Source organism: Carya illinoinensis, chromosome 9, assembly GCF_018687715.1.
Source record: "Carya illinoinensis cultivar Pawnee chromosome 9, C.illinoinensisPawnee_v1, whole genome shotgun sequence".
Classification (NCBI taxonomy): domain Eukaryota; kingdom Viridiplantae; phylum Streptophyta; class Magnoliopsida; order Fagales; family Juglandaceae; genus Carya; species Carya illinoinensis.
In genome coordinates, this window is record NC_056760.1 from 6,748,546 (window position 1) to 6,774,594 (window position 26,049).

General features: G+C 34.0%; 2 protein-coding genes across 8 annotated transcripts; both read right to left on the reverse strand.

Moving 5' to 3' along the window:
- Positions 1-7,969: 7,969 nt before the first annotated feature.
- On the reverse strand, positions 7,970-12,691 carry LOC122275008. Of its 5 annotated transcripts, none has more exons than XM_043083905.1 (3): positions 12,285-12,691; positions 12,010-12,194; positions 7,970-8,353 (listed from the first exon to the last, which is right to left on the reverse strand). In XM_043083905.1, exons 1-3 carry the CDS (start codon positions 12,454-12,456, stop codon positions 8,141-8,143), a joined length of 570 nt encoding a protein of 189 aa, XP_042939839.1. In that variant the 5' UTR covers positions 12,457-12,691; the 3' UTR covers positions 7,970-8,140. The 5 variants fall into 5 exon arrangements, with proteins under 5 accessions (XP_042939839.1, XP_042939841.1, XP_042939837.1 ...); XM_043083907.1 differs by having other exon boundaries at positions 12,289-12,669; XM_043083903.1 differs by having other exon boundaries at positions 11,673-12,194; positions 12,289-12,664.
- A 1,399-nt stretch (positions 12,692-14,090) lies between these two features.
- LOC122277823 (trans-resveratrol di-O-methyltransferase-like) lies at positions 14,091-25,412 on the reverse strand. Of its 3 annotated transcripts, XM_043088010.1 has the most exons (5): positions 24,899-25,412; positions 24,458-24,805; positions 17,042-17,322; positions 14,981-15,059; positions 14,091-14,886 (listed from the first exon to the last, which is right to left on the reverse strand). In XM_043088010.1, exons 1-5 carry the CDS (start codon positions 25,235-25,237, stop codon positions 14,362-14,364), a joined length of 1,572 nt encoding a protein of 523 aa, XP_042943944.1. In that variant the 5' UTR covers positions 25,238-25,412; the 3' UTR covers positions 14,091-14,361. The 3 variants fall into 3 exon arrangements, with proteins under 3 accessions (XP_042943944.1, XP_042943943.1, XP_042943945.1); XM_043088009.1 differs by having other exon boundaries at positions 24,458-25,408; XM_043088011.1 differs by having other exon boundaries at positions 14,744-14,886; positions 14,977-15,059; positions 24,458-25,399.
- Between the last annotated feature and the right edge of the window lie 637 nt (positions 25,413-26,049).

Below are 26,049 nucleotides of genomic sequence, written 5' to 3' on the forward strand. Positions count from 1 at the left end.
TGTATGGAGTATGTTTTAAGCATTTGGGATATTTTCAATTTGGTGCATAGTATTGCTAAAGAAAAAAAAAATTATCCGCTGCCAATATTGCATATTGTTAGATGCATGTTAGGAACATTGCATCTTATATATCATGAACGGGGGCAGGTAACCTTGTGTTGCATGTCTCGACGTTTCAAATTTTCGTTCGATCCCAAATAGAATTTGGGGGCGTCACAGTTAACGTATACTAAGAGCTATTAATCTTGAAGGGTCACTGTGCTATAATTTTGTCCAAGAGAAACAAAAAGGCCTGCCTTTTTCTTCCTTAACTCAAATTTAAGGTACATGCTACTTGAATACCCTATGCCGATATTCATTTATGGCAGACTTTTGTAACTGGTACTTGCATAGGTTACATAATGTCTAGAACATCCACCTTTTTTTTCTCCTACAAAACACACCTACTTTGCTTTTGTGTTTTTCCTTAAGTTTTGACTTTGCCATAGATTCCTACGGGTCATTATGAGTTGTTTTCTTAGGCAAAAAAGCAATGATAAACGCAGCACATTATGGCTAAGCAGTTAGGGAACAGGTATATCCATGAGACAATGATCCTTTTTCTGTGGTTGGAGCAATTATGCATCGAATTTAATTGACATTAGCCGCTTTCTTTTATGAATAATTGACATTTTAAGCCTAATCCCAACTAGGAATTATAGGAATAATGTCATACATCTTGGGTTTTAACAAGGTGGAGGATGAAGGATCCATTATACATGCATCTAGTTTCAGCTTGGTTGGATAAATCAATCCCTTGATGTATAGAGCAAGTAGTTCTATAATTCATCAATATTTTCGTATAAATAATTATATTCTTACAATTATTTAACATTACTACTGACTAATTACTACTAACTCATATGATAGTAAGGTTTCATAAAAAAATATTTATATAAATTCTACACTTGACATAAATGTTCTCAATTTAAAACAGAGTTATAAAGAACTGTATGTCATTTTTTCAAGTAGACATAATTGTTCTTTTAAAATTGATTGAGAAGTTAGGTTTTTTTTTTTTTTTTTTTTTCTTTTTTTTGGTATTATTTCATTCCAAAATTACTAACACTGAACCCAAAAAGAGAATGGCTCAACCAGCTACTCAATCTTTCACCGGAAAAGAAAATGACATAAATTTACATCTATAAGAGGCTCCTCTCGAGTGCTTATGTATTCCATGAAAGTCTCCATTCATCACTTGAATAAAACTAATAAATTCAATTTGCCAGCCTTATATGTGGAAATAGAAACCCAGAGTAATTGTCTACTTTATATATGGACAGGATACACTCAATGGTTAGACTTGGTTGCGTTTGGTTACTAGGATGAGTTCAACTCATCTCATTTAATCATTATAAATTTTTCAACTTCTAATACAAAATATAATAAATAATTTAACTTTTTCAAATCTCAAAATAATAATAATATTAAAAAATAATATTCTAATAATTTTTTATTCAACTTTTAACTTTTAACTCATCTCAACTCAACTTATCATCTAAATTGGCCCCACCGAGAGTCATTGCTTGTGGCATTTTGGGCCACCAAATTGATTTTCATGCTTACCTTGAAAAGTATATATCAGGAACGTTCGACTCAGAACATTGACGTTATCCATATTCAAAATTTGAAAGAGTATAGATAAAATAAACTTAATTGGAGTAGTCAAATACTAATAATTTTAAATATGAGTTATAGTATTTTTAAAACTTTTTTCATATTTAGAGATGTACTATTCATCTTTAAAAGTAATATTTTATTCTAAAATGTGTACTCAACTACCCCATAATATTTTCTACATTTTTTTATCTTCAAAAGTGATATATTTAAAAGTGATATTTATTCCAAAATATCATACCCACATTTTTTACAATAATTTAAGTCAAGATTAAATTATTAATTAATATATGATCAGTGCAGTTATAAAATATGAAAAAAATAAAAAATATTATCATTAAAAAATGAATATTATATTATTATTTTGATTAATATAATGTAAATTTATGATTTGAATAATTTTAAATTTATATTCCATCCCGATACTTTGAAAGGAGGGTGAAAGCGTAAAAAGGTGATGTGTGGAGTGACGGAAAGCGGCAGGTGCTTTACCAGAGCCATCAATGGCAAAGAGAGAAGATGGGCAATGGGCCCTTATAGGCTCTCTCTCTCTCTCTCTCTCTCTCTCTCTCTCTCTCTCTCTCTGTGTCTGTGTGTTCTGTAAGATGGGTAGGCCCACTGAGTAGCCCGGACAAAACGGGTTACTACTGTATGCCCAATTGGCCATCACTCCCTCCCTGCTTTTATCCTCTTCGGGAATTCTCCTTCCCCCACGCGCATCTTAAACCTCCTGTCCACCTGGTTCTTGTTGTAAATTTGTAAATGAATAATGCTTTTGGATAACTTTATTTTGGGAGAAAGATATATTTTATAGATCAAATCGATGTGAACCCATATACCTCACTGATTAAATGAGAAGTTTAAAAAGTATTGCGTGTTGCAAAAAGAAACATGCATGTGGAATAAGATATATTAATACATTTACTTATTGTAAACCTTTGGGGGGCCATGCATTAAAAATCATTTTTTGGTGGTCATTTCCTGGGTTTGTCTGCCTAACATTCAACATGGAGTTGGACCAATTTGTTACAACTCGTGCTAGCTCTTTTTATGCTATGCTGCTAGTTAATACGTGTTGTATTTAATGCAACAGCTGGGCTAGTATCTAATGGATGTGTCCACACCCAAGTCTGCAGGAGTACTGGGGGATGGCAGATCGTTATCATCTTTCCCTTTCCTTTTGCCTCGCAGTTGTCATATCAACTTTTACGCCAGGACTCGGTCCCCACCCCACCTAAAGAAACAAAGAAATGCCTTCCTTTTCACGGCCACTTATCTCCCTCGACTACTCGTATTATCTATAGCTAGAGAATATATATATATATATATATATATATATATGCATGCTCCCCTTGCTAGATCCTGAACCTTCAAGCTGGTACGTACTTGACGTCTAGATATATAATTTTTTCTGCGCATCCCCCGGCCGGTGGGTGAGTCCAACAAGTCGTACTTGGATAAATGCACGACTTCCATGCATGCGCACGCTTTCTCACCTCACCACAATTAAAGACTACTTTCTCCATCCTTGTATTCTTGGGAGATCATTCAATTTTCTATCCGCGGTACCTCTAACGCTAGGATGCACCATAATTGGATTTAGCGATGCTAATTTAGACTCCGGCAACCACTTTGAGTAGCCATGAAAGAGCTATGGAAAATTCCCTTTTTGTAAAAGAAAATGCTAGATCCCCCGCTGGGGAATCCCACTGGGAGCTACCGCTCCCAGTTTTTTTTTTTTTTTTCTTAGTAAGTAAAAATTGTTTAATATTATTATAAATTTTTTATATTTTTTTAAATATTTAAAAATATTAAAAAAATGATGTGAAAAAAAAAAAACTTTTGGCCTAGCGGGAGCGGGAGCCCCAGCGGTGGCCCTAGCACTGCCGTTTTGCAAATGGCTTCCCTGCGTCTTTGGACTGGGTCCTAATATTGGGCTTTGCGCCCATAATATGCATTCCCCTTGCTAGTACGGTTCATATGCCCTGTGTACAACCAAGCTTTTTGGGCTTCGTGCTATCTTTAGAAATGATTTGATTAAAAATCTCAAATAAATAAGTTTTTTATAAACTCTTTTCAAAAATTGTGAAATTATTAATTATCTTAAAAATTTAAACTGATAAAAAAAATATTTATTATTTATTTTATATTTTAACATGGACTATCGAATATTTAATGCTAAGCTTTATTCGTAATGTAGTAAAATTCACGTATTATATCTCTCAATTCTACTAGTAAAAAACATCCAATTTAAAAAATTATTGTAATTCTTAATTTCAAAGTGCACTTGATTGATTTCCTTTATATAATAAGAAATTCAAAATGGGAAAGGAACATTTTAGATGATATTGTCGACATGTATTAAGAAGTTTGAGTAGCTTTTCAGGAAATTAAAAATAAAAGAGAAATCTCTTTTAGCACTTAGCCGTTATAAGGATAAATGGAATGATGATAGCAAAGACTCACGTGCACCATTGGGTAAAAAAAACCATAGACAAAGTCGATAATGCAAAAGATATCATAGTGTTTTGTTGATCATTAAAAATTATTAACCCTACATTAACCAGTCCTATAATAGTGTCTTTTGACTAATTTCTCACAACAATCGTTTGTTTGTCGCTTGTGGTCGTTGTTGGCATCAACATCTTCTATAGCATAATATATTCAAATTTCGTAATTAGCACGAATTACCTAATAAATGATTACTCTAACAATGACAATGAGAGAACCTTTAAGTTGGTAGATTCTCTCAGAATTGATCAAACAAAAGTATTACTTTCTTAAAGTTGGCCAAATAAAGAATTGCAGGAGGACCCTACAAAGGGAGCTTCTTTCCAAAGTCCTTGCGCATCAATTATCAACTAATCCTGCCAAAAAAAATAAAAGAAAAAAAGAAAGGTGGTATCAATTAAATTGAATCATAAAAATTCTCAAAATTACAACCAAGTACTAAAAGTGATTTCTCTTTTAGTACTGTATTTACTCAAAATATCGTTCATTATTAAAAATTTAATTTTCTTTTCATGTAAGTTTTGTATTTATTAACTTTTTTTTAAAATAATTATGCGGCACTTATACACTCGTGACTGCAAATATCATATCTCTTTATAAGAGTCTAAATCACGTCAGAACTTATATTTTAAAAAAATTAGTTGATAATATAATTAATTGATACTCATCAAAATCATTGTAAAGGATAAAATCTTGAGTATTATACTTGCAAATGTCCAAGTTGTAATTTATTTGTGGCCATAATGCACAAGCCTCAAATCTCCTTCACATCATGTTGATATTCTCAACTTTGCTAGCTCATGGCCATATTTACGTTACTTATCATCTCAACTTTGCAATAATTTAGTATATATTATGGAGATTGCTATATAAATTCATAGGTTACGTAAGTGTTGTGCACTTTTTTAAAAAAAGAGTAAGTTACACTACTAAAAAATTATATTTTCTTTTTATGTGGTTCATATATTTACTCATTTTTCTAAAAATAAGTATGACTATTGCATATTTTAAGACTGTAAATATCATTTTTCTTTTTTCATAATTTTGCATTTCATGAGAAACTAAGGACAAAATCATTCCAATTTGATTAATCTCTTTTGCAACGTCAACTAAGGATAAAATTATGTTCTGCTTTATGGCCAAGTCGATGATGTTATTGTCTGTTCAAAGGGAAAAGAAACGAAAAGATAAGGGTGATATATATGATGCTGTACGTTAATGTCTTCATCAATATTGACGGATATATATCACTTCACACCACCATTTGATAACAGCTAAACGTGTAAAACAATTTATATATATATCCTGGTTTTTGTTTCTACACTCCAATATCATTCTGATTCAGTTGTTAGAGACAAAAGATTTTCTATGCATGATATCAACTGCTCGACATGAGTACTAGGGGATTCATGGGAAGCAAATAGTAAAAAAATTGAAAAAGAAAAGGAGGTCGTGAGAAGCTAGCGCCATGTTTTTTAAAGTTTTGATTTTGTAGGCCAATGCAAGGATTATAAGACCAAAGATCGAACAAAATGTTTAACATTTGTCGTGTCTAATCCTTATCTTCTTTTCTTCGGTTGAAACTATAATACAAGACAAGATGATAGGATCATTTTCTTTGGGTCCCTCTTATGAGTTAAAAACCAAAATTTCCCATCAAGAACAAAGTGACAGTGGCAACTTGCATGACATATCTAATATCTATAATAGGAAAATTTTATGTGCAGTTATTTTTGCAGACTCCTTTGTGGCACTGGCCCACTCAGTACTACTCTACCCAGCAATACTAACTAGTACTCCCAACATTTTTTCCCTGGTACCAAACAGTAACGATGAAATGGGACAAATGCCTCACCTAATTTTTGTTTCCTTTTTTACATAATATCCACCATCTAATTATCTTTCAACAATTTATTTTCTATACAAGTTATTATATTTATAAGTCGGGGCATAAATATGTCACTTAGTACTCGATCTAAAACGATATGTAAATATTTACAATAAAACATTTTTATATTAAGAAATTTGTACTAATAGAATAAGGCATGATGATTTGGATACCATTCTCAATACATCACATCCATATTATTTCATCTCATTTTATTTTTAAACATTATTTATATTCAAACACATCTATTTTTTAATTTCAAATATTCAACTTTTTCTTTTAATTATTATCTATTTATTATTATTTTTTCAAACTTTCAGATAAAATATAAAAATTATTAAAAAATTTCAAATATTAAAAGGAAATTATAATATTTTAATTTTAATTTTTAAAATTTAATAAAATAATTTAATTTATATTATTATTATTATTATTTATAAATTATTTCAAAACTATTTACATATTTATTGTCATGATCTCATCTTATCTCGACATTCGCATAAGACCTAACTCACTTTATTTTCTCTTATAAGAGATAAACAAATCTACCGTGACACCAAAATCTGCGCGCACACACACACCCACTTGTGTTTTCTAAGCAGAAAGCGAGTGGGACACACACCATCGCGAACCGAATCATTTCTTCCAAGTGCCTCCAATAATATTTCTCGGATTATTCATTTTTTTCCCAAACAGAAACTGAACCAAAAATCTTTCACGGCACTGCATCCCCATACTGCATCGTGTTACACACGTACGCTCTTCTAATCGCGTGGTCCCTACTCAGAAGTCGACAGGTCACAAAAAAAATTGTCGAAGCGCGTGGGCAGGAACGAAAGAGTCAAATGATAGAAAAGCCAGACGAATGACTAAAGGCAACTTTGGCAGAGACCCCTCGGATTTTACGCGGGTGCTGTCTGTCTCTGCCCAAAGACAGCCTTTCATCGTACTTTAGTCACGTCACTCATCCCTCACGCGCTCGAACTCCACTCTTGTAGTCTACTCTCCTTCCCTCCCAAATCGTCCACATGTCAAACACGCAGACAGAGGGGTCGATACCTCCCTGCGGAGGGATTATACTGAGCCGCACGTAACATCATCGGTACTCTTATCCGGAAGTTCTGATGGATGATACGTGGCGGGATATAAGTGGAAGGTTAACGAACCACGGAAGAATAGCAAAAAGGAACTTGACCGGTCTTTGTCTCATCAGAAGCTGTCGGCTACTTATAAGGTTACATCGCCATGATCGTACGGTCAGGAGAGGTAAAAGTGTCAGATTCTGACGGACTGACCTGGCAAAGGGTAATAGTTAGGGTGGTAGATGTGATGGTTTTGACTGCTGCATTTAATTTGTTTATGATTTAATAATTATGATTATTGATTGATGGAGAAGGTGCCTCGATATAATGTGGGAGTACAGTGCCAATTTGCTGAGAGACACAGAGAGAGCAGAGCATGCTCACGAGTCCATTAAAATGGCAAGGTACCTTTATTTATGACAACAGCTACTCTTATTTATGTCTTAGCTAGGCTGCTTTAAATTATTTTCATTTATTTACTTTTTAAATTATTTTTTTAAAATTATGTCACCTAAATTATGGTCATGTCAGTCTTGCCATATGACGGCTAGATCATTCGAAAATCTGATAAGATTTTGATTGGATGATATAGTTACAAAATTTTGATTTTTGTTAAAATAGAAGCATATGTCCCAAATATTATTAATTTGCCTCACTTTTAGCTTAGGAACATAGCTTATAATATAAAATGAATTTCTTTTAATGTATATATTGTATTTATTTATTTATTTAAGTGTTTATATAGAATTTGTACACTTACGATTGTAGCTATTATTTTTCATAAAATAAAGGCTCTGGCAATTACTATAATTCAAAATTGAAATCTAGTAAATAAAAATGAAGTCCAGTAATAAATTATATTTGTGAGAACTCAATGTGTAAAATGCCAAAATCGAAATCCAAGTTACTCTTTACAATTAATAAAGACTCAGGGAGCTTCTACACTTGAATTAAATAGAGATACCGTAGTACGTAAAGAGGTCCTTTTGTTTTCCTCTCTGTTTTAGCTGGGGGAGTTAAAGTGGGCTTGTAGCCCAGTTTGGCCCTTAACTTTATTAGGCTGGGGGTACTTTGTTAGGCCACGGAGGGTACAAATCCCCAGCAGAGACCGCAGGGCAAGGATGGGCCACTGCCATATCCAGAACTTCTTCTCTGTCCAGTCCACTAATTTTAACTCATCTGTTTGCACTGAGGGCATCGTGTTGGGCACCAAGACCTGAATACCATATCTCTATATAAGACACTCAGAAGAGAAATCCTTTAGACACGTAGAGATTTTATAAAAATAAATATACAAATTAATATAACTTAATACAGTACATTAAATTATAAAATTATTTTATTATAAAATGAATCTAGCGTATCATATGAAGCGATGTTAGTTTGTAAAATCTCTTTGTATTTGTAACATTTCTCCACACATAATACCATGACACATAAAAACAATTTTTAAATATAGCAAGAAGGTGAATGTAATTTAGATAAGTTTTTGTCCTCTATATTGATTCTACGATACTAAGATTTACTACGGTTTAAATACCATAAATCTTTAATTTCTTTATAAGAGGAAACGAATCAAGAATTGAGTATGAGAACCAGAAAATTAGGGGGAAAACAAAAGAAAGCAAACTAAACATCAAGGGGATAATGACTAATTAGTTGGAAACAGAAGTGAAAATTGTATGTCCAAGCTTCCCTCATTGCACTATATCAACCATTACAAAGTTTGTCTTGTAAAACAAGTGTGGCAATTTCTAAAGGACCATCCTCAATCCATACAAGCTCCTCTCTATTCTCTGTAGCTATCTGTGCTAGTTCATGGGCTACTTTATTACTATCTACTTGTATATTGTATTTTCCACTCTGGTCTACCATTGAAAACTCTTTTCATCTCTTCTATCAGTTGTCCATACCATGTCCAGTCCTTACTACAACCAAAGCATCTCCTTCAAAAATGACTAGTAAAGTTCAACTCTGTACAGAATTTCAAGGCCCTTCTTAAATCATAGATCACAACCAGCAGTGGGTTGACAAACTCTCAATTTGCTCATACGAAGTGTGGCTAGGATCTCCCTCTCCCCATTTCTAATAATAATCCATGCCCCCATTTTGTGACTTTTTGAATCAAAAGAGACATCCCAATTTACCTTTGCCTCACTGCCTTTTGGTTTCCTCCATCTAGCTCCACTTCAACTTATCCCCTCAGTTTTATGGTGATCCAAGTGCTCTCTCTGTGCCATTCGGTACTTTACAAGGTTATCCATTGTTGTTCTTGCAACCATTCTCGGACAGGTATATTTATCCTAAAAAACAAACCCGTTCCTTCTCAACTAGATACATCTCAGCATGACTGCAGCCTTTTCCAGGTCCTCCTGTTTTAGCTTCTTTACCATCATTCTCTATAATGTTAAGAAATCATCTTCACTACTAGCCCATTTTTGTACAGGGCTAGCAGATTCTGCCCATACATTTGAGAAGCCACATAGCTCCACAAAGAGTGGCAAACTGTCTCCTCCTCTCTATTGCAAATAGGACGCATGGCACTCTTGATGATGTTCTTTCTAACCAGATTTCTCCTTGTAGGTGAATAATCATTAATAGCTTTTCAAATGAAGTTTTTGATCACACCAAGGACATTCATATTCTAGATTTCCTTCCAAGCCACACCATTATATACTACACTTGAGGGTTCACCATTTTCCTCAGTTTTTAAGCTCATGTCAAGGTGATTTGCACTTCTAACTGAAAAAATCCCTGACTTTGAAAAGCCTCAAATATGTTTATCTTCGAAGCCCATTCTACTAAGAGGTATTCTGCTCACCCTACCTGCCTTTTCCTTGCCCAACACTTCCTAAATGAAATCTTTCTTCCATACAGCCCTTTCTGCATCAATGATTTCCTCCACTTTTGATTGTCTGTCAGGATACTTAACTGGACCTTAAATGCCTTGATAGGAAGATGGAGTTAAAGCCGACCTGTCTCCCCATATGTTTATACTCCTGTCATTCCTTGTTCTCCACACTAATCCTTCTTTTAGCAGATTCAAAGCTCCCCATATACTTCTACACATTAAGGAAGGCCTATGCCCATAGACTTCTCCACATTAACAAATCCTTCTCTTTAAGGAAGATCACTACTATTGCTAGCAGTACTGTTGGTGTAGTCATATAAATATATACATATATTATATCCGCGGAGGGGGTGGAAGGCGTACAAGGTTTAGGATAACAAACATTGCTTGGAAGTCAGGGTGGGCAGCGGGGGCCCGCCACCCGCTACCCCGCCCCGCATAGAAGACTCCCAACAGGGGCAGGGTGTGGGCTGATCCCCGTGAGGCCCCACCCTGCACAGTGCACACCTCTCCTATTTAATATAAAAAATTATATTTTTATAATTATATAAATAATTTAAATAAATATATTGTATATAGATATATACAATTTGTTAAAAAATTGAAATTGAATTCAAGTCTCACATTACTTAAGTTTGACTATTGTATTGCCTTAACCTCCTATATAAAGATTGACTTAGAAGGCCAATACAATCCAAAATAAACTCTAATGAGTTTATATTCTTTTTGAATGTATAACTTTTAATTTATAATTTAAATTATGTTATAATTTGCATCTATAAAAAATTTTAGATCTAAAAATAATTTATAGATCCCATAGATCTTTGAGTTGAGCAGGGGCAGAGCGGGGTGCGGTTTCAATCCACCCTTGCCTAGTGGGGTGAAGATGAAAACCCCATCCCTTGTCCCATGCGGAACGGGGTGTGGTCCTTAATTAGATTGAATGTAGCCACAAGAAAGAATGTGCGGCTAACAAATAACTCGACGTGTCTCGATCTTCAACCCCTAATAATGAAGGATGAACTATAGTTTTCTCTATGAAAGATATATATGGGGATGTTCCTGTCTTTATTAATGTGGCCGAAGGAATCTAATTGTACTTATTATTGTGAAAACGACCGATCGAGTTGATGTTAAAGTTATGAGAATTACGTTGCTTGATAAGAGCAAACAAGTTTTGTGGAGAGGTTATATATAAAGCAATTGTGGACCAATTAATCGATTAGATTCAAGGGAGCTAGATGAAAAATGCCCTTTCAAATCAGGCAAGAGATTTTAAGATTGCAAGGAGGGATAAATCTCATCTAAAAATTTTCATCTTATCTCATTCTATCTTTTTTTTTTTCAAACATAATTTAAATACAATATTTTCAAATTCATTACAATATTTTCAAACTTATCATTACAATCTTTTTAAACTTTCAAATAAAAAATAAAAAAACAATTCAATTTTTTCAAATATATAAACAAAAATAATATTACAAAACTATATTATAACAATATTTTAACTTTATAATATTTTTTATTCAACTTTTCACCATTCCTTTTCTAAAACTCAAAAAATATTCAATTCAAACTATCTTCCTACTAAAATTTTGATGTAAAAAAACTCCATGGTTTAGTGCTTCATTAATAAACAGAGACAATTTTCAGATCTGGGGGCTCATTTAGACATGCCGCTGACCTGTCTTTTTTGACCATCGATCTAGTTCCCTGCAGATCCATACTTATTCAATGGAGTTGTATTGCAGTCGAGGTAATGGAGGAATAGTACCATAATGATGGAGGAAACGAACATGGGTATTGGACCAAAAAACCACAGCAGCAAATTAAGAGCAAAATACAGGGCTCTAAGCCCGAGTGACCAAAGTTCACCTCCCCTTATAACTGCCAACTCCACACTACTCACAGGAACTTCACTACTTGGGTTGCTTATCAGATAGCTTGCACGGACAAGGTGCCTTACTGCCTGAATAAAACACGAAAAAGCAAGAAGAAAGCAGGTCAGGAGGCTTATGTACTTGATGGAAATGGTGGATGCCCTTGTGTCTCCGTAGATTAGTTCGCTTCTGAAGATGTTGGAAGAGTTTGCAATCCAAGCTCCAATGAGAGAGCAAAGAGTCAGAGAGATTGTTGCCAAGTAAGTCGCTGCAGTTGTGTTGGAGCTGGTCACAGTCAGAGCCGCGCTGACACCCTTTTCCTTGTTCTGCAATTTCCAATATGAAAAGGTGAGCAAATTTGCCAAAATCAATTTTGGTTGAACAACAAAAGATGGGAAGGAGAGGGAGGGTACTACTAGCCTCCATAATACTTTTGACCCAAGCTCTCTTGTCATTGTTGTCATAGCCCATAAACGTCGTGTGAGGCCTATGAAAGTATCTGTAAAGAAAGAAGAAGTGGTAAGCTAGCATGAACAGCAACCCAGCAGGGACCAACACCAAATCAAGCTCCTCCTTGTCGAAACCCATGATTTTCTTTCTTTCTTTCTGATATAACAACAGACGAGGAGTTTCTTGCTTCTCACTCTTGGGTGATCTGTAATATATTTATGCGAGAAGAAAACCGTGGTGTTTTGGATATCTTTATTTTTAAACGCAACTTTGACTCCTCAAAGTTTGGCTGCAAGAACTAGTTGGACCTTTTAATTCCACTTATCTTCAATTTATAAAGTGGAAAATTAGTGGCTCAGGTCCCTAATTCACCTGGATGGGGGCGAATATGCGTTTTCCAAATTTATTGGACTATTTAAATTAGCAAACAATCAATCACATCACCAAAAAAAAAAAAAAATCAATACATCAATTTTGCTAACGAATTGAAAAATTCCTTTGAAGAATATGTTCAAAATCTAATACCATTCTGGGTTTAAGTCACCACTTAAAATTCTCTACACTCTATAAGTCATGCATCTTGTTTTATATATATCTAGTATTTGAGTGAAAAATGATTCTCGAAATTCTCGCTCGAGTAAACTTTTGATCTAATTTTTCGACTGTGATATTGTCGAGTTGTTTTGTAAAATATGAATTTTTAGATAATTGAGTTAACTTTCCAACACCACCAATCTCACATAAATCTGATGCGGACTGATTTACTCCAAAGTCGATATGGTCAAGTCTTGAAAATTTGCAATTTTTGTACTTTTTGTTTCAATTGCAATTTAGATTATACTCAACCTATTTACGATCCAATTGGACAAAATTTTGTCATAAGAATATGTCAACATATTATTTTTACGCTACTACATTGAACAAATGAACATTTGGTAATCAATAGATAACAAGAAAGTTATTATTGTAGTATTAACAACAGGACCACGCTTACTGTCATGAGAGTTCAGTTTTGTTTTTATTGGCCAGATTGTGAGATAGATACAAGTTAACATTAACCGAGACAATATCCGAATGTCTTCGGTTTAAGCGAAAGTAAGTAATGCTACGTATAGTTATTGAGAGTGTAAATATTGTGTAGTTATTTTAAAAAAGAGTAGAGTCTACTATTTATTTATTTATTTTCATATGAGCCTTGTATTTATTTATTTATTTTTTAAATAATTATAATGTACTCACACAATCAGGACTTTAACTATTATTTCTTAATTTAATATATGCAACATTATTATTGTGCGTGGCCCATAATATATGCATCACTGAGACATTACACAAATGAAATAAATTAGCAGTTCATGTTTATCACATGAGATTATATGGAATACCCTCTTGTTTACGTACCTAATCATGGGAACCCATCTCTAATTAAATTAATGGGACGAACACTTTTTCCAGCAAAGCTGGCAATGCTAAGAGCTACAGCTACCGACGAAATAACTTGCCGGAAATGATTCTGCTGTCTTCATATTTTGCTTAGGAAACACCTGTCTTCTGACCAGCAGCTTCGGAAACAGATGATGATACAGAATCACAGATCACAACAATGACCTATTAGTAATTCATGATCTTAAAGATCTCGTCATTCCTGGGCCATTTTCCCATTTCTTTGATTTTGTTTTTGCGGCTATGTATCCGGTTGTTATTGGGGCGGAAATCGTCACCTGACAATTCCTAGTCGACGCGACACAACTACTCCGAATTGAAAGAAGATGTTAAAGAGATTAACAGACATAATAATTTATTTACCTATTTTTTTAATATCATGGAATAAAAAGTAACGGACGATGATTACCATTTTAGTAATCATCTAATTTTCAACCATAATATCATGGATAGCCATACGGTGCTGCACCCAGTTTGACCGACAGAAGGCACAACTCAAAAGCGATTATGGTTGAAAATTACAACAGAAGAAGGGTTAACTCAAAAATTACAACAGAAGGCACCATGATGCTGGAGGGTAGCCGAATCTGGCATGGATATTCAGACAGCCACGGTTTCGACCATCTGCTTCTGTGGAGAACCATGTTTATGCAACAGAGTTGTATTTGTATCGAGGTAGTGGAAGATTATCACCATTACGATTGAGGAAACAAACATGGGTATTGGCCCAAAAAACCATAGAAGAATATCAAGAGCAAAATAAAGTGCTCTAAGCCCGAGTGACCAAAAATCACCACCCCTTAGAATTACCAATTCCACATTTCTTACAGGAATGTTACTATCTGGGGTGCTTAGTAGATAGTTTGCATGGACAAAGTTCCTTGCTGACTGAACAAAGCATGAAAAAGCAAGGAGGAAGCAGATTAGGAGGCTTATGTACTTGATGGACATGGTGGAAGGCCTTGTATCTCCATAGACTAAACCCTGCATAAAGTAATTGGAGGAGTTTGCCATCCAAGCTCCAATCAGAGAGCAGAGAGTTAAGGAAATTGATGCCAAGAAAGTTGCTGCTGATATGTTGGATGATATCACGGATAGAGCCGTACCAATATCCCTTCTATCAATCTGAAATGATCGATTAATCATAATTAGCAGAGTTAATGGTGAGTTTGGTTAAATAAGAAGGATGGAGGCAGAAGGGGATCGAATGCATACTGGCCTGCATGATTCTTTCAACCCAAGCAACTTTGTCGTTGTTCTCAAAACCCATGACAGTGGTGTGAGGAAGATTAACGTATCTGTAGAGAAGGAAGAGATGGTAAGCAAACATGACGAGCAATCCACTAGGAACCAACACCAAATCAAGGTACTCCTTTTGGAATGCCATAATTTTCTTTCTTTCTTCCTTTCGGTGCAGATTATCTTAGAAAAAGGAGTATATTTTTTATAGCTGCCAGATGTTGACTTTGGTTAGCCATGCCATCGTCACATTAAACTCAGTGAATATCTGAAATTTTAAACGTAAGATTTATATAATTTAAAGTCTTTGCACGAAGTTTTGGGCATTCGTCATGAGAAAGTTCCACTGTAAATGTGAATGAGAGGAATTTGTAAACCGCCTTCTAGGACTTAGACACCCTTAAATATAAAATAAACACAAGATGTGAGCAGGGTCATCGACCTGCCTAGGTTTGAATATCATTTACTATAAAAAATGTAAATAAATAAGACTAGTACTCCATCGACAAGTCTTTTTAGGCTGGCTTCGTGAAACTCCAATCTAGCTTGGCTTATTCACTAGTTAAGTTGTTTCTGAATATAAAATTAGAGAAATGCTTGCATGCCCAACGGTTATGAGGGAAAGAAATCACCGGTGTTTTTTTTTATTCTTTTTTTGTAATATAAAAAAATGAAAACAAACTTCGGTCATGACAACCATCGGGCACATCAACACCCATAAAATTATTATAGAGTATGACCAAACAATTCAAATCATATGAAACTTGATTCGATTTGTATAAATCCATATTTTTATTTATATAGTGAAAAAATAAAATTAAAATGAAACATCTTAAATATATAAAAGGACATAAAAAAAAAAAATCTCTAATATAATGCGGTACATGTTTAAATCAAGCGTTTTGAATATATAATCATATTGATAAAATTATAAAAAAAAATCATTTTGTTATAATAGTTAAATTAAGGCCGATCGATCACTCTAAGAAATTATGAACCTTCTTGTTCACTTTTAAAAAATTCTCATTTCATCTCATCTTAATTATTATAACTTTTTTAAATTTTTATATAAAATAAAATAAATAATTCATCTTTTTCAAATCTCAATACAAAAATAAAATAAACAATTCAACTTTTTAAAATTTCAATACAAAAATAATATATTCTAATAATATTTGATTCAACTACATGAGGCAAAGGCCAGTGATTCCTCGATGACAACTAGGTTGCAAGACACCTTTGGGGCAATGGGCTACCTGGCCTTCTCTCTCTCTCTCTCTCTCTCTCTCTATATATATATAGGTTCTTGAGAATTTCATAGACAAGATTAAGATTGCGTTTGAATGTTAAACTAAGCTAGGTTGATCTGAATTCTTTATAAATAATAGTAAGTTGAGATGATTGAGTGAGTTTTGTTAGACCCACTTAATATCTTTAAAATGTGTTTAGATGTTAAGATGAGTTTAGGTTAATTTATGAAAAATTATAAAATTATTGGAACCCACCATAAATATCTATTGTTTACTGACATTATTATCTCCCTACAGTGCGATGAACCTACAAAAAAAAAAAAAAGTTTTCTACACTTCATTCTAGCGCAAGGATTAATGAACAAATGTCATACTGTGGGTTTGAGTTGTGGGGCCCAACAACACATGTCAATGAGTAATGCACTTGAAATGTAATGGACAACCGATATCAATTATCAGCTCAAGAATGGGGAATGAATTCAAGTTGAACTGCACTCATTTATGTATTTGGATGTCCCAAGCAGCTTAAAAGTGAAGTGCACTAAGTTGAGTTTGACATCCAAACATACCCAAAGATGAATCTTTTTAATATAAAATTTTTGGATGATGTTATTTTATGTCTAGCTAACACCACACACATATATATAGAGGCTAGCTATATAGTATTAATTCAAGTATACATGCAAATCTAGAATACATGAAAATGAATAAAGTTAAAAGAGCTTACAATACTTGATTTGTTAAATGTCACGCCACATGATAAAGCTTAAGGATAAACCTCGATAACTGACCTTAAGCCATAAATTGGTGTAATCTTGTAGCGATTGAAACCAGCCTCCAAGAAAAGCTTTTTGAAATCCTTCTCATCTCTCTCTTTTCCAGAAGTCACAACCATCATCAACATATCAAACAAGAGCTTCGCTTCAGTCATTTCATGCTCTTCTTTCTTTTCATTTATCACTACGTCTATGATTATCACTTTCCCCTCGCCCTTTCCATTCTTTGAAATAGCTTCTCGGCATTTTTTCAGTATCTTCACGCAATGCTCATCGCTCCAACCGTGTAAAACCAACTGCATTTTTATTCATTTCACCATCAATATATAATAATAATGAAAATCACAATATATATATGTTATAAACTATATTTAATTATATGACCACATTTATCTAGTCGTCAAATGCATAGTACATAGTGCTAGCATAGTGAGCTAGCATAGTCCCCTTTGTACGCCTATATATATCGTTGAATTCTTTAAGAAATTAATAAGTTTGATAACAGATCAATAAGAGAATCTCTTCTCTCGTTCTCTCTCAATCTCTTGAAATTCTCTCTTTTCATTTAGTTCATAACACGTTATCAGCACGATGCATTTTTTCACAGCCTACCAAGCCACCTACCAGGCCAACTCTACCTACTCCAGCACTCATCTCTCTTTGGCCAGCTGGAATACTATTGTAGTGGTGCGTATGCCACACCAAACACCTGCAAGCCATCGGCATACTCTTAGATCTTCAAAAGTTCGTGCACTTAATGGTGACCTTCGATTCTTAGATCTCTGTCTAGAGAGATCCACGATTTATAGCTGCGAGACCGTGAACGAGAAACGAGAGGATGAGCATGAGCCGATCTTGGTCGTTGATTTCAAAGATTAAGGATCAACCGACAGATCTAGCATCTATGCCATCTCCGACTACTCGACCATGGAGACCCAGCTCCGAACCATCTTGGCCCGTCCAGTTCTTCTTTCCAGATGCACCAGTTATGGTGGACCGCATCACGTGTCTCCTCGCCAACTACTCTGTCCTCAACTAAACCCAAACCCAAAAGCAAGACCGAAGGCCGGGGTTCATCTGCAGAAGTAGAAGAATATTTAGAGAGAGAGAGAGATGGCTTTGTAGTGGGTAATATTGATGTACCTAGTGGCTTTAGTAGAGTTTTCGATTGTGATCCCGCTTCAGGTCGTGGCAAACATAGCTCAAGTCGCTATTGACGAGAAAGGGCCGTTCGCGCAGGATTGGGTCACCTGGAAGCAGCTGTTCTTGCTGGTCGATATGGTTTGCTGCTGCGTGGTGTTGTTCCCTATCGTGTGGTCGATAAAAAACCTGCCAAGATCTAAGCCTGATGATGTCCGAAGGGAGAACAATAGTAAATCTATCGCAAAGGGAAGTAATTTCAAAGGTAGGTCGGTAAGGGGAAAGCGCCGTCCCTGACAAAGACGAAGACTAGTGGAAGGAGACAAGTTCTTGGGATTCGGAACTAGTGTCGGCAGCTGGATCTTTTTCTAAACTAGAGACTGCGGCAAAATAATAATAAAAAAAAAATTTAATGATTTAGCATGCCATAATTGACTAACAAATTCCATTAGGTTGGCATGTTATATTTAACTAATAATTTCTATTAATTTTTTCTACAGGAGAAAAAAAACAAAAAGTCAAAAGCGTGGGGCTTGTTGGCAATATTTTAAAAATAAAATATAAAATAAAAATAATGAAAGAGAAGGAGACTTGCATCGGCCACCTCTGAAGCTTGTGCCAAAACGAGCAGGACCCACGCCTCGCAAGCTATATTCTTATTTTCAATTCTGTGCTAAACATTTCAGTTTCATGGGCTGCTATTTTTCTTTCTGACATGTTTACATGATAGGTTATGATTATTGAGGCGCTGGATAAGTTAGACTTTTTTTGAAAGTTTTTGAGTAAAAGGTGGAGTTGATAACACATGCAGCTTTCACATGATAAAGTCTAGAGACAGCTGCACGAGATTATGTTGGAAACAAATTATGAACTTCAAGTAAGTTTTTAATATATTATTTATAATTACTGAGGTGAATATTTATGATTATATTCATTATTATTATTTGATAAATTCTATGTTTATTTATATAGTTCAGATACAAGTTTTATTTATTCTTTTAATACTTGTTATGAATTATTGATATAATTTATCTGAGCATGGAAATGGAGCATCCCTGAAGGATCGTCCTAAAACATTATAATTTATGCACCTGAAGTTGCATAATTGAAATTGTGGAAAGAATATATATTTGAATGAACATTTCGAATGTGCTCCTGAAGTAGCAATATCGAGTATGCTCCTGAAGTAGTAATATAAAATGTAAACGTTCACAATATATTCTAAATTTATATCTAGTCTTTCAGTGACTGAGCAAAATAATGAGCTTTTGATAAGAATCATTAGTCACGTCTTACTAGATCTATATCATTTCCTGAAGTGAATGATAATGAATTTATATCATTCTATTCCCTGAAGTGAAAAGAATGATGCGTTTCATTCAAAGAAACTAAGAGATTGAACGTGATAATGAATATCTTTTCGGGCCAGAAGCTCGTATTGGAAAAGCTGTAAGTTTTCTCTTTGAGATAATATTATACAAATTATCGAATCAAATATTATGATGCATCAAAAGGTGATATGATTCAAAATATTTGTATATTTTAATGGTTATCTTGATCATCCAAAATCAATTACGATAAGTCGAATGATTTTCATATGGACGTCCATGAAAGAACCAGAAGATTCTTTTATTATAAAGTCTTACTACCAGAAGTGGAAAGAAAAGATTTGCCAGAAGCAAATAAGATGAAATTATTCGACGTTATCTTGATTATCATATGTGAACTAGAAGTTCAGATGATAATTAAATTTTGGATACAATAAGATAAAAATGTCTCATATTCTAGCTGCTAAAATCCCAGCGAGGATTGAAGTCCCTGTAGGACAATTAAGAAATTCAGCAGTCTAAAGACATGTTTAAAGACATGTGAGACGTATTGATACAAAAGATAGAGCATCTCAAAAGAGAAAAGCACAAATAATTTGGTGCTCCTGAAGAGGCCATACCCACAGAACAAGCAATAAAGTCCATCCAAATTTTCTGTATAAAATTCTCCTATATAAACTCTTAAAGAGTATAAATCTCCTAAAGAGTGCCTCTTGAAGAGGTTTTTCATAAAAATGTCTTCCATTGAAAAGGGACAGGTATCTGAAAATAACGAGATCTCGTTACATTTCATGAATAAAGGAGAAATTATGGATAGAAATAAAATCGTTGTCGACAACGTATATCCATATGAGATGGCAATTGACATTACCAGAAGTAATGGATAAAGTGAATCAAGAACCGTCGAAGAATACGACGTAAAATATTGGCCAAATTTGAAAGAAACAATTCCTGTAGAATTGATTCACTAGTAAAATATGATGCATAGGGACTTATAGTCCAAACACCTAAAGAGGTGATGCTTGTTGAATATCAGTGGGTATTTATGAAAAGGAAATAAAAATGTGATATATAAATCACGAGTCAGTTTCTCAATTCCTGCAGAATTGATATCACTAAATAAAATGTGGTAAATATGGACTTGAAGTCCAAACACCTAAAGAGGTGATTTTTGTTAAATATCAGTAGATATTTATATACATGATATAAAAAGCCTGAAGTTTTTAATATGAAAATGTGATATAGAAATCACAAGTTAGTTTCTCGAAGAAACAATATTGATATGATTTTAAAGTGGTTAAAATCATATTGAGATTTTAGCTTGAAAGTTACCGAGAGTTTGAATATGCATGATTAAACTGCATATTTATATGAATCATTGGATCATGATATATATATGAAAATCCCTGAAGGATAGAAAATGTCTGAAACTTCTAATATGAATACATCTGGAAATATGTATTCTATCAAGTTTCAAAGATCCTTATATGATCTAAAGCAATCCAAACGCAAATGGAAACAAGCTATTATTGCAGTTTATATATATGATTTAAATGTCATTGAGGCTCCAGAAGAGCTCATAAAAACTGCACATATTTGAAATATAAATCTGAAACCCTTGCGGCTTCAAGGGGAAGATGGATGATGTTATTAGTCATGAAATACCATCTTTTAATACAATTAGTATTTCAGATTCATATTATAGGTTTGATATGAAGTGTGCATTATTAAAGAAGAAATAAAAGGGAGCACACAGAACATCTACCAAAAGATAGAAACACAAATATGAATATTTGTGAAATATTATTATCTTGAAGCAAGAATTACAGAAATTTAAGGCACTTTGCCTCATTCTTCAAATGCTCTTGTTCTTCAAGAATCTGCATGGCATCCCCATCTAAAGCGGTGGGCAATTGAAAAGAAGATTTAAGCAAGAATTTTAAATTCCTATTCTCTTACTTTATTGATTCTATCTTCATGTTGGACTCCAGAAGAAGTCGCTGAAGTATAGCAATATTCTCGTAGAGATTGTCAACTCCACAAGTTCTGGATTGCAGTCGCTGAGAAAATGCGACAATGGATGATGAGTATCGGGTACCGAGACTCACAAGCTCATAGATAGCTTCATTATCTGACCTATGAGTCAGATCATTACATTGCATGATAGCACCTGTGGTAGAAGCAGGAACAGCTGATGAACGAGGTGCAGAGTACCTCATATATTGGCCATGAGAAGATCGCTGAGCCATTGCAGAGTAAAAATGTAGAAAGAGATTGCAGAGTAAAAATGAAGTATGATTACAGAAAAGTGAAGAAGATGAGATGCGAATGAAGATGAGCTGAATATCTCTTTTATAGAGAAAATTATGATACAACATCTCTCGTGAAGCAAGAGAAAAGAGACGAAATATAGCTTCATAGCTCTGCGGCGCCTGACAGCTGCAGCACCTAACAGCACGCCTGACAGCTGCAGCACCCGACAGCACGCCTGACACCTACAGAGGAGTTGAAAATCTGCGGTGCTTGTCTGATCTTAAAAGGCTGGCTACCGTTTTTATTAAAAATGAGGTTAACAGTTTAATGTTGATGAATTTTCCACTAACTGTGTTATTTACAAGAACTCCAGAAGAGTACAACTCCAGAAGAGTAGTGATCAGCAGAAAGATCCAGTTGTGATTATTTTATCAACATGGATCAAGTCCACAGTTAGTTGGATGTACAAATGCGAGTTATCTTTCAGATACACACAAGAAGATCATTGCAATTCATGAGAAGAAAGTTGAAATTGATATCAAGAAGGTACGGTCAAGTAAAAATCTGGCAGATTTATTCACTAAAGCATTACCAACTGCAACATTTAAGAAGATTATGCAGAACATTGGAATGCGGAGGTTTGAAGACCTGTTATCATGCACTTTTCAGGGGAAGTAATGTCTTGAAGACTTGTGCTGATTGTACTCTTTTTCCTTCGCTAAGGTTTTATCCCACTGGGTTTTCCTTTGCAAGGTTTTAATGAGGCAATCCTAAAGCACTCGGCGATACATATGAATACTGTACTCTTTTTCCTTCGCCATTGGTTTTTTCCCACAGGATTTTTCCTTGGCAAGGTTTTAACGAGGCATATTCTTTAAATATGGTCATCCAAAGGGGAAGTGTTATAAACTATCTTTAATTGTATGACCACATTTATCTAGTCGTCAAATGCATAGTGCATAGTGCTAGCATAGTGAGCTAGCATAGTCCTCTTTGTACGCCTATATATATCGTTGAATTTTTTAAGAAATTAATAAGTTTGATAACAGATCAATAAGAGAATCTCTTCTCTCATTCTCTCTCAATCTCTTGAAACTCTCTCTTTTCATTTAGTTCATAACAATATATATATATATATATATATAATCCACTTGTGTGTTGAAAGTTGGCTCAAATCCTTATTTAATATATATATATATATATATATATATATATATTATATTTCGTGTAAAACCAACTCCATTCTTTGAAAAATGTTACGATCATTAATTAAGGAATTTGTTTCTGAATTATACGTACAGCATAATTACGCCCCGTAGCAAACTTTTCTTCGATCCCTTGTATTTTAGAGCAGATATGTCAAAGAAGATTTCGTATTAGAATTCTTTTACAAATTGAGAAGTGATACCTTTACAAACGAATTACCATCTATTTACTACTCTTAATAATATAATATTTTTTAATATTTAAATCCATCAAATCAATACAAAAGCCAAATTAAAATTTTAAAAAATATATTGTTTTAGTCTAAAGTTGTAAACAAATTGTTAAGTAGCAGGTAGTCTATCATTTTTCTTACAAATTACTATATGGTGAATGCTAGCTAGCTAGCTCATGTCTGGATCAGATTTTTCTTAATACATGAAATATTTAATTGAAAGAGATGAACAATTAAAGTCAGGTTCGAATTAAAAAATTTTGCTATGAAAATCATCATTTGTACTAAATTTAAGGAGATAAATTTCATGGAATATAAATTTAATTATTTCACGAAATATTCTAACATAGGTGTTATATATATAAACTTACAAATAGAATTACTCTTTTGTGTTAAGCTTCACGAATTTAAAGTAAATGCAGAGTTATCACTAAGGATAGCAATATGTGACATGGCTCGTGAATCCAACATGAACACGACACGAAATTAGAGGGTTTGAGTTTGATGTTATTTAATGGATTTGGATCAAAACGGATTAACTTGTTAAGACACAATTTATTAACAAGTCAACATCAACCAGTTTTGACCTATTTAGATTTTATTTCAAAATTAAAATTTTGTTATTGTTAAGTATTAATATTTATATTTCTTAGTATATTCGTGTTTTTATTGTTGGATTATAATTTTATATCAGTGCTCATATTTGTTATTATATGGCTTGTAATATTGGTTTTATTATATGTTAAAATTTTGAAAATATTGATATATATTTTTTAAAATATTGGGGCTACTAATAAATATAAATTTTTAACCTTGATGTAAAATTATGTTAATCAGGTCAAATGAATTATGTGTGTTAGTTTAAACTATTTACATGGAACGAGTTTAAATGAATCCTATTGTGTTAATATATTTCTAATTAATTATTAAACGGATCAAAATAGATTAACACGATCTATTATCTAAATGGGTTGGATTATGATTTGAAAGTTTGACACGTTTAGTTTGACGAGTTGGGTTTGGATTGACCTATATAATCGAATGTTCATAACTTGATACGACACAAATGAGACCAGAAAACATGATTTGCTACTAAAAATATTGCAAAAAGGAGAGGAAAATTTTGAATATAGAATAAAAGCAGAGAACAGAGTTTACAGCAGTCAGATATATGTCGCCCATGAATGAAATTTGCAGTCAAGATGCAAAGGAAGCCCAAGAAATCAACTAGAAAAACTCGAAAATGACTTTGGAAGGATTAAATGCGCATACCTTAAGTAGAAGAGCATCTGCCGAAGGAATAGACTCAAACATGTCGCCTGCAACATAATTCAACTTCAAACTGTCTGCTGCCAAATTAGCTACGACGTGTGGAAGGTCGAAAACTGTGCATTTCAAGTGAGGGAATTCCTCAGAAATGATCCTAGCGCATGTTCCTGTACCACCCCCTACATCAACCAACGTATCCAACCCTTCAAAAACCGCCTTGCAGTCCTTAATAATGAAGTTCATCATTCCAGAATCACTGGCCATTGCCTCATTGAAAAGACTATTGAATTCTGGGTTTTGGTCGTTATAGTCCCAGAAACTCATCCCGTGCACACTCTCAAATGGAGTGACCTTCTCCCCTTGAAGCCAATTTCCCAAATCATGGCATGGAGTTACTAGAGCAGGGTTAATCATTGCCAGAACAAATGGTGATAAGTTGCTTACCTGATCTTTGATGAGGACCCTAGATGAAGGCGTAAGATCGTACGCTTCTTCTTCTTCTTGATTTTTGACACGAACTGTTGCAGCGAAGAGGCCAGAGTGCACAAGTAAGCGCATCAGCCGCGGCACGAAACCAGCTTTTGAAGGGTGAATTTGGAGCTTTGAGACCAACTCAGGAAGGGTAATTGGTTGCCCATGGTTGTAGATTATGTCCGGGATGCCCAGCTGAACCGCACACTTGAGCGACATGGAACCTATATAGTTAAATACATGTTTATACAGATGAGATTGAGCCTGAAACTGCTCCCTCTCTCCCTCCCCCTGGGCATGAATTAGATCCATAATTTTGCAGATTCCTTAGCTCCCGATGATTTTAGCCCTTTCTTATACAATTAAAAGTAAAAGAGAAGTCTTGGGGGACGTGCCTTTGACCAAGATCTATAATGAATGTGGCCAGCTAAAAAGTCTCACTCTTGTAACAGCCGTTCTTGTAGTTTGTTGTGGCCTGGAGCAGAGTTAGGTCTGCATCATTGACAAATTAAGGTCCATGATGATCAGATGACCACAACTATTTTATAACTTAATAATTTTAATTTTATATAGTTACCCTTCATTTGAAATAGACTTATAAAAAAGTTGTAATTTGATTGTTTTTCTTTATGAAATTGCAGCTATCACCATGATATCAAACTTTTTGGGCTTGGTGATCGGCCGCAGTACTTGAAAAATTCATTTGAATCGAAAGTATAAACTGAAATTACAAAGAAAAACTACTAAAAAACGAACTACAAATACTTAAGAATCGTATGTGATGACCCGCTTTCACGTATTTTTTTATTGAAGGGTTGTTTTTAATTTAATTAATATATTAGTTTATTTATTTTAAATTAATGTATTTTAATTGGTTTTTATTTAATTGATGTTGTGTTCCATTTATTTATTTGTTTTACGGTTTTTAATCTCATTCTCGGCGGATTTGTTTTGTTATCCGAAGTGAGAATTGAACCTCATTTCCTCCTACATCTCTTTTTTTTCCTTTTTCCTTTTTTCCTTTTTCTCTTTTCTTTTTCTTCTTTCTTTTTCTTTTTTCTTTCTTTTTCTTTTCTTCTCTCTCTCTCTCTCTCTCTCTCTCTCTCTCTCTCTCTCTCTCTCTC